The 10522-nt window shown below is 33.3% G+C and overlaps 1 protein-coding gene across 1 annotated transcript in view; it reads right to left on the bottom strand.

The window, feature by feature from the left end:
• Nucleotides 1–8866: 8866 nt before the first annotated feature.
• Nucleotides 8867–10522, bottom strand: part of LOC108913456 (ejaculatory bulb-specific protein 3-like) — a 31533-nt gene continuing 29877 nt past the window's right edge. The window contains exon 3 of the mRNA XM_018719009.1: nucleotides 8867–9758. Within this exon, the coding sequence (XP_018574525.1) occupies nucleotides 9619–9758 (140 nt within the window). The 3' untranslated portion in view covers nucleotides 8867–9618. The remainder of the gene's footprint in view (nucleotides 9759–10522) is intronic.

Below are 10522 nucleotides of genomic sequence, written 5' to 3'. Positions count from 1 at the left end.
AATTTACAACAAGACTATTGCTTTTTAAAGATAATATATCTTCTCGAATTATTTTTATGTTATTTAAATATTACCAGTGGCGGCGCGTGAACATTGATTGAATGTGTTCTGCTTAGGGTTGTTACATTTGTTGAATTGAATTCCGGGATATTAAGTGCCCAGTCTCTAAATTTTAAAATTTTCAAGGTCACGCGTTTTCCTGGCAGGCACTTCTGAATTTAAAGGAACAATAAATTTATAAAAAAAATACAGATTTTCACAAGAATGATTTTTGAAATTGATACCTTTTTGAAATATCCATTTACGAATTACCTACTGATGGTATAATAAATTGAAATAAACTAAATATATTTTATTAAATTATTGAATATTGTTTATAAAAAAAAATCGTTTGTGAAATTTACCAACGATTCAACGAATTTTAATTTTCCTCGGCGTGTTATGATTTTTTCTTTATCTTTTTTTATATATATGTACATTATATTATATTCCGGGAGTTATACGTGCAAATCCGAAATCCGGGACCATACAGCTAATTCCCGGTACAATCACAGAAAATCCCGGTCATACCAATGTGGCTAGATGTTCTTTTAAAATGTCGTCAAGATCTACACTAAAATTTATGAGTCCACGAAACACATCAGGGTTGTCCGAATTTTCTGTCTCGTCGTGTCCGAGAAGTGCTAATTCGAAAGCTCCGCAAAATTTTATGCAATCTATGATTTTAAATAATACATGACGATTTTTCATTACCTGTTCATATGTTTCCGTATATTATCCCAATATGCAGAATCTAACTGACTTCTTATGTTTATTTTACCTAAAGACGTAATGACTTAAATCTTTCACACTGTATATTGTCCATGCTTTATCCCCACCGAAAAGTAAGCACGGAAAACAAAACAGTGAATATTTTAAATCACACCCGCACACCCACTCTGCTTTTGTGTATACATTATTGTTTTTTTATAACTTTTACTTCTTTTATTTTTAGTTTATCCTCATAAGGCAGAGAACCAAATAAAGTTTTTTTTTAAACGAAACGCTATTCATTTTAATAACTATAATATCCGTAGACGCCTAAACGAAAATATTCACACGTGCCGCTCGCAGAAATAAACCACCACATACCACGTACGAAATATTACTGCATTTACTGCAGACTGCAGCGCAGTGGCTGTCACTATTGCAGCCGCAAAAGCCCCTATCTCCGTGTACTGGGTCACGTGCCTGATCAGCCAATAAAAACAAAGGACGCATATAATTGTTCGCTGTCCACACATTGTGTATATGAGGTTGCATATATTAAGGAGCGTAGCTCGCGTCGCAATAAATAATAATATAAGCTCCTAGATTTATTTTAGCGCGAGTACATTTGGATTCTTTAAATATTTTGTTGATATTTAATATGATTAAATAAATAAAATTTTATGTGTTCTGCAGCTCCGCAGCTCTTATGGTAAAACCGCCACTGAATATTACTGTTACATTTTTCAGATAGCAACGAAGACCTTCTCGACGAAGATCCCGAACATTCCAGTGATAAAGAGTGTTCTGAAGAAATGCTTGAAACTTCTGATAGTGAAGAAGATCAGTGAAAAATAAAAAGTTTCAATTTATCTATAAAAATACAGATAAATGCCGTAGGCTGATCGACTTCGATAAGTTACATATACTAAATTTTTTAACAATAATCAAATATGATTTTTTTTTCATCTCACGACTTTTGTATTTTATGTAATACTGTATATATGTATATACCGTAATCTGTATGTAAATATTATTTTCAAACTAATATGTTAAATTCACAACATTTAAAAAATAACAACATAAAATCATTTCCAATGATTCGAAATGTAACGTAATAAATCATGTTTTATACTACCGCTATTGGTACTATTATCAATAAATAAATCACACTTATTATTCATTAAAAACATATTTTTATTCTTTATACCTACTATATGTATATTATAATAATTTCAATGAACGCTTCGTGTAAAAAGCTAATTCAATGAAAATTCAATTAAGACGCGAATCAGTCCGATGCACAATCATGAATATTCACATAATTACAAGGTTATGCAAAAATTTTGAGTAGCTAAAACAGGTTTAAATGATAGTATATTATGTGCTCAAATGAAAAAATTTCGTCAAATGCATGGGTAAAAAAAGTGTGTCCGTCGAGAGAAATATACAGGTAAATCCGCTGGTTGCAACGTAACATGAGGGATCTATTGCTTATTTTGCAGGAAAAAAATTTTTATCGATCTGAAACGGGTCCAAGCGGTTTTCTTACCGTGACCGTGTACGGCAACGGTGCCGTGTGCAATGGTAATACATTGTTTTTAATGCAAACTTTCACACAATACGGTTTCTTGCCGGAGCCGTACATGGCTGCCGTCGCAGCACGGCATGGGGACTGCAACGGCACGACGCCGGAGCCGTGTACGGCTACAGAGAGACATTAAAGTGTATACAAGTATGCACACGTCCCGTGTGTTGACACGGCAAATGTTCTATTCAGAATTGTTTTGCTCTCTGAACCATCTTCACCTTCGCATATATGTGTCCTCTTTTTGTAAACCACCCTGCAATTTTGCACATAATTCAATAAAATTCCCAATAGATATTCGAAAGTAATTAAAAAATTTTGAGCTATCCTCTCGTAGCTCATGAAATAATGTTACAATATCACCCATCAATTGTCTACTTCTTAGTAGTGAATGAATTTTCTTGTTTTTAGAGTTTTTCTGCGATTATACTATATTATTATTAACAAATAACGTGCGTTTTTTTCTTTCGTCCATCGTGGTACACGTATCACACAAAATTGAAGGCAAAGTGCCACGTGGTTTACTAAAAACCGTGCGCCATGTGAACGCAAAGCAAATTAAATTACGGCACGGCTACGGCACGGTTACCATTAGAAAACCGTGTGTGTGAAAGAAGCCTAATGCCTAAATAGTACACTGACTCATACTCAATATGTAGTTTCATGTGACGTGAGGTAAGGCTTTAGGAATGTAATTTCATGGACGTAACATTCTAGAGAGTACCAAAAACTGTTAAATGTAGAACAACAGATTACGTCGATTTTGGTAAAAACTATTTTCTCCTTACAAATTTACATTCACCTTGGCATACGAAATGTCCAATAAGTAGGTAGGTATAGACAAAGAGCCAGAGGCAAAAAAATTGTTTGAATTTACTAATCCTATTCTTTTATAGTTGATTACAGTAGTTGTGTACACAAACATACTGTGGTTAGTCAAGCGAAACTGAGAACAGGTGTCTCAGGTATACTATTCGTTTACTATACTTCAAAACTTTTGTGAGGGTATTAATTGATATATTAATCGTAAACACAATCGCTAGTCAACAATTTTGTGAGTCAACGTTCGTCAGCCAGCGAAAAAAGAAATAAAACTTTCGCGCGGGCCATCTTCGTAGCAGGCGGCGCACGGCAGTTCGCTCTTTTCCTTCAACGAACTATTTTCAAATTTTATTTTAAAATGTAATTTATAGTTATACATCTTAATTACATTGAATAGACCATTTATTTATTTATTATAATTTAATAAAATTATTCGGGTTGCCATTATGAAAGAAATATTGAAAAATTTGTGAAAAATTAGCTTCAATATTTATTATATACGTATGTATGTATAGAATGAATTTTATTTTCATGATTTCAAAGATGTATTTAATACTTTAAGTAATAATTTAATTATCATATATTCTATATATTGAATATCTAATACAATATTATTAGTGCATATATTTTTCAATATTTTTTTTCATAATGTAAAATCATATTTTTCATTTCTTTTTTTCGCTGATTGACGGGCGTTGTTTCCTTAACCGACAGTATGCGTAAGGAGGGTACGAAGCGATCTATCGAGTCCGCAATGAATGCTTTCAATACTACAATAAGGAATCTCTGACTACTGGTGCTGGTGTTGTTGTTGTTGTTGTTTTTGTTGTAGCTGTAGCTGTTGCTGTTGCTGTTGTAGATCAATAGCATCAATAACAACGACAACAACAGCAGCGATAACTACAGCCACTACAACTGCAACAACAACGATAACGACGACCAATAACAACAATAACAATGACATTTAACTACAAAATCACTGACGGACTATTTTGTTTATGGTTAATTTAATAAATTAATAACCTCACAAAAGTTTTGAAGTATAGTAAATGAATTGCACACTATTTATTTTTTATACATACATACACAGAGGTTGACCAGCTCTGTCCCGACATTCAGTTAACTGACCGACATAACTTTTATTTATATGCAATATAACTATTTGTATAACGATTTTCAGCCTTAGTAAATTCATTTTATTACCTCGGTAGGTACGACAACTTTGATAGTGTACCTGAGAAACCTGTTCTCAGTTTTGCTTGACTGATCACAGTATATTTATGTATACAGCTACTGTGATCAACTATCAAAAAACTAGACTTAGTAAATTAAAAAAAATTTTTGCCTGTGACTATTGGACTAGTGCTTCTGTACTTATCCTAAAGTGTGTATGTATAAGTATACCAATTCTACCTTCATAGACAAAGATGGCCTGCTACGATCTATGTACATTTTATTAACGCTGTTACTGCTATCGGCTAAACGTATGTATAAGTAGTTCCATTATATCTTCATTGTTCTCTTTTTACGTGCATATTGCACTTGTCTTTACAGTTACTTTTCCTCATTTAAAAGTTATATTATTTCGTGCCACCTACGTTTTCGTATTTTCTTAGGTCACTTCAATACGTTTCTGCTCACAGTGGTATGGTAACGAACTTTAGCCATTTTATCCACTACATATTTCTTGTAATTGGCATTTTCATGTTGTGCAATTCCTAATAACGCTAGTTTTAACATTAAGTTTCTATATTCAATGTATAGGGTGATTTATAAACAGTAGTACACACATTAAGGAAAGATTGCTGACATCAAATTATGACAATTGAACTGAAAATGTCTTATTGGAATATTGAAAAAATAATTTCGATTTTTTGTAATATTTTGAGTATCTCTATACAGATCATCTCGAAAATTTGCACAACCATGGTTTTTAAGGTGGCAATTACGAATATGGTAACTGTGTTGCAGTCGCTTCCAGAAAGCGCTAGTTATCCTCTCCTGTCAGCAATGTTCCCTCTAATTTTTTTGGCTGACTGTGCGGTACAAAAGCATATGGGAGCAAAAATGTATGCAAATGAGGAGGAGGTGTTGTGCCTGTGTTTGAAGTCAATTTTTTTTTGTAAATACTCTTGAAAATTACATAAGTAATTTCAAGTATTTTAATAACACAGAAACAAGAAAGATTTTTACATTATCGTTCATATCTTTGTTTATATTCTTATTTGGGTTTTTGCCATTTTTAGATGCAATTCTTTTATAAAATGAAATTTATAAAAATGTTGAACACGCCCATTGTGCGCAGAATACAAAAACGACTGCGTAATTTTCAAAAAATTAGTGCGCGGCCGCGCACCCGCGCAGCTTAGTGGGAACTTTTCTTGTCAGCATAAAATTATCTAAAGATCTGAGTTTCCAACAATAAATTATTAAATCGACTTCAATTTTAAATAAAAAAATATACTTGTCTCTCCACTGAAATTACGCAACATTAAAATTTTGGAGACTATAGTCCAAAATTAAATTAAACAAATCGAAGTAGACTGTAAAATATGAAAATTTTACTGACTAAGACAAACACTATAACTACAAAAATAAATAATTACATAACTATGCGTTCGAAGCATTTTGTAAACCTGTCCCCGTGGTGCCAAATTTTGGACTGGAGGTTGATGATAAGGAGAATTTTTTTTGTTATTTTAAAAACGGAGGATTAAATTAATCAACTAGCTGAGATTCGACATGTGCTTGAACTTATATTTTTTGCAATTTGTACTGAAATACCTTCTCTTGATCTGCTGTAAATACTTTAGGTCTGTCAACTCTTTGGAAGGATCCTTATTCTTCTAATCTGTCGTACAACATCTTGAAGAGGTTGAAGCTAAATTGTCTATTATTTGGTAATTTTAAGTACCTTGGTGTTACCTGGTGACCACAGTAATTTTTTTGGGTACAGAAATATGATTTGTCATCATATTTCTCATTTCAACTGAGGAAAAATCGTTATAATGAGGCATTTTAAAAAAGTCACAGGGATGAAAGTACTTCATATGAAGTGATAGAAACTATACAGTTTCAATACCTCACAGCCCACTTCGATACAAATAATTGTTTAGTTTTGGCGTTTAGTTTCTAAAACCTTAATATTGTGTAGTTTTAAGACGGTTGAGTTTGGCGACTTCTACCAAGTTTTTTTATTTAGAATTGAAGTCAATTTACTTTTTTCTTTCTTACTGGAAACTCAGAATTTCGCAGGAAAAAAAATTAGACATATTTTTCGTAACTACCCTTGAAAAAAATCGAAAATATAATTTTGACTTTAACGTCCTGTAGAACGAAAAAGAGCAATTCTCGTTTAACAAAGTGATTTTCAAACAGAATTCTGTGACGCTCCGAGCTGTTACTTGAATTGATCGGGGACCTGGCGAGGTAATTCTACTGCAGATTTAATTTCGTTCTGTGGATACAACAGTGCAGACGTGTCAAGGAAAGAAAGTAAGTAAAAGGATTTGGATAAAGACTTGGCTATTGTTTATTGTATATCAATCATATCTTTCTTTTCAGAATATCTACCTGTACTACAATAAAGTTGGGTGCATTGTCTTTGCTTTCCGGTACACTTGGCCTAACTGCGCTTTCGGCTCATAGAATGTCGTTCTCCTCTAATTCTGTCCTATGAGTTGAAACGCAGGTCGTAACTAACCATACCTTGCTTTTCAGGGATCCGCCCGTACTACGACAACGTTGGGTGCATTGTCGTTTCCTTTCGGTGCATTTGGCCTAACTGGATGTTTGGCTTCAAAATCACCCAGCTTTCGAATCGGAGCTGGAAAACCAAAATAAGACATACAGAAAATCACCTCACTGCATCCTCGGCTAAAAACCCACTTAATAAGAGTAGTACCCAAGTACGTCTCCGGACTATAAATTAAATCTAGAACCCTATCCTGAATCCTAGTGAACGAAATGCGACTGACCATCAACAACGACGTCGAGGGAAGGATGGCAAGATCGGTGAAGTCTAAGGAATTAATAAAGGCGGCTACTAACTAGCATGGATGGCCAAGGACCCCATTGGTTTCTATCCGCACGGACGACCAAGGACGATCCGGAGCCGCGGACCAACAACGAGGCTTGTCGGTTAAATACGACAATAGTAGCACTTCGCCGACAGCGAACGAACGAAGTGATAACGTTACACTCGAATAACACATATTCAGTTCAATTGTCGCAATCTTTCCTTAAGGCGTGTACCATTAATAACACTGTATATTCAATTCAACTATTCCGTGATTATGTTCGTCAACTACAAGGCGCATTATCCATGACAATCACTGAACCAGGTTTGATGTGAAGCAAAATGGATGGAAACCATTTTTCAATGCCTTACTCTCCTCCATGGTACGCTCCTGTTCATTGCGATTTGTCCACATGTAAACCATGATCCTAAAATCCACATTCACTTCATGTCCGATATGTCTAATTATTAATCTTTATCCTTTCCTCTGGTAGCTTCAATCCCGTAAAAAATCTTTTCAAAATGCGCTTCTCGTCTGCTGTTTATATGTCTTGCCAAATCTTGGATACGGTATATATTCCATCTATCCATGTTTCACCGAAATACTAAATTTTCATTTAGAAGTTCATTTTTAAAATAAAATATGTGAATCTCCTGCGGGTCGTATATTTAACGTCAGTGCTAATTTAAATTTTTGGCATCACTCACCATCATACATCTTCTATTAATATCGTTTATAATGTTCTTGAACTAAATTGTGTCGTTTATACGACTACCCTGATTATCAGACTGGCCAATAACATTCATACACGATTCCATTTTGGACTAATATTGTAGGAAACAACTAAATTGTACACTTATGACTTCAACAGGGTGACATTTCAATAAGTCAAACCATGCTATCGCAGTCACATATCTTTTTGTAAACAATAGGCAATAGGCTTTTGTCAATTTTTTTTAAATCGTGTTTCGATATATTTATCACTACAGGCTTACTATTTTGGCACTAAAGTATAGTCGATATAACGACTTAAAAAAGCTTGACGTCAAAATTTTTAACGACAGTGTGTACAACTTGTCATTAAACCAGTTGAATAAAAATCATTCCTTAATTTATTAATTTCTCATTTAATTCATTAATTGTTGAATATGCATCAAAATGCCATTTCTTTCAGTGGACACATTCTATAACTCTAGTTTATGTCGCCGTGAAAGCATTTTGTGGAATTTGAGTATCTCTTTTAATTTCCAGAGGAACGATCCCGGAAGTTTTAAGCGTAATTGTAATTACGTCGAGCCGTTCTAAAGGTATTGTTAAAGTTGTACAAGTTATTTGAATAAAACAGAAACTGGTTTCTAGTTTAAGGTTTGCAAGGCAGCTCCATGAATTTAATTAGACAAAATCACAGTAGTACCGAAATTATACAACAAACTCTGAATATTTGAGACAGCAGCTATGTTTACATTTAATTTTCTGTTTTAGGGACCTTATTAAACAACTTCAAACTTTTAAAACCTCGAGTTTACTTTAATTGCGTTTAAAGTTTATAGATTCGAATTCTTGAATAATTTTACAGTGCTTAAGTTTTTATCGACCACAAGCCCGAATCACTTATCAGTACAGACATTTTGAAGAGGGGGAAAATGGCACAAAATAAACGAAACAGTTTATAGGTTTATAGACATAATATTATCTAACAAAACAATTTTATTTACAAAGAGTAGAAAATTATAACAAACAATAGTATTATTAAAGATATATCTACTTCAAAAACTCAACTAAAAACGCTATATGAATGTTCTAGTATGCATTTTATAAAAATTATTTATACATTTCCTTACTACTTCAATAACTTGTCTTTGAAAATATTATATCAGATTGCGTTTACATATTAGAAATATTTTTAAATATTTCTCCATTGTTTACAACTTACAAACAAAATGTATACATTAACTAGGAAAGTATATAAAGCTTTTTCACAGGGTTCTTACCTAATCTAATACACTCTTATAGAAAAATACTAGAAGAAAAAATAATATTTTACCGCTTTTCAAATGTCACATTTAGTATTATTCAATGAGTTCAATCTAATTTTGATCCTTTGGAGGCAGAATACAAAGACAAACGGGAATACACAATTTTAATTTTAAACATTTCAGAGTTTAAAAATGTACTACACAACTAAAATGTTTTTTAATTTAGATTAGAGGGTGCATTTTATCCCCTTAGCATATAATTACTATTTTTATCTACTAAATTCACTTATAATTTAACATAGTACTTCATTTAATACGCCAATTTACCTTAAACATATTTGCCAATCTTTGAAATAAATATTGTAGACAGCATTACAACCAAGAAAAAAAGTAGCACATAACGCACGATGGGCCTCGGCCCTTTCTAAAGGATATTAACCAGCCACTAAGTCCTTCTAAATCAATTTTATCTGGAATATTGCTTCAGAACTTTGTTCCATTCTTTTGGGAAGTTTATTTGCATATAAGAGAGAACTTTCCTAATTTGGTTCAGTTCTTTTGGACTACACTGCGCACAGGAGCCTTGCAGGACAAGCGGTGCCAAACCTGAAAAAGGAATGATGAAGTTTTATCCTCAGACTACTCTGCCGCAAATGTAAATATGATGTCGGGATGAAAAACATTTTACGTAACTGAAAGGCAAAACGGAGCCAGATCCTCTTTGATCAGAAAAAGTCAATTTAAACTTTAAAGGGGTTCGTCGGTAATTAAAAATGAAACGATGGTATAAATGAGCTCCTATTATCAACAGAATCTACGTAGGAATTTGAGCTGGGTATACAGGGTGTTGCATCACGAGAGGGACATGGCTTAATGGGAGATAGAGGACATCTAGGGTAACTAGGATCGCCTATAGAAATAACTTCTTGGCCATTCTTTATTGAGATACAGGGTGGTTTATGATTTTTGGTCAAAACTGCTTTATGTCATAACTTTGGTAGGGAATGGAATAATGGGTTCATATTTGCTAGGATTAATGCACACACGATACTTCATGTATTCATGTATGACAGCAAAAAATCCAGATCCGGACTACAAAAATTGTTAATTTTTTGTGCAAGTCTAGAAAACAACACTCTGTATGTATTTTTTTGAAATTCCCATACGATATTCGGAAAGAGCATAAAAAAGTGATTTTAAAGACATGTTTCTTTTTTTTTACACTTTGGTGGTTATTTAAATAAGCTATTGAATATACGAGACTACGGCTTCTAAAACTAAATTATGTGAAGGACACATGATAAAAATGGTTTTGCAACTAAAATTAGCGAAGGCTTAATTGAGGGTAGATGTTATAAATAAGCATGCAT

This window comes from Anoplophora glabripennis, unplaced genomic scaffold (assembly GCF_000390285.2).
Source record: "Anoplophora glabripennis isolate ALB-LARVAE unplaced genomic scaffold, Agla_2.0 scaffold1112, whole genome shotgun sequence".
Lineage (NCBI taxonomy): Eukaryota > Metazoa > Arthropoda > Insecta > Coleoptera > Cerambycidae > Anoplophora > Anoplophora glabripennis.
Note: the sequence above shows the minus strand (reverse complement) of the source record. Positions and strands in the feature narration are given on the sequence as shown.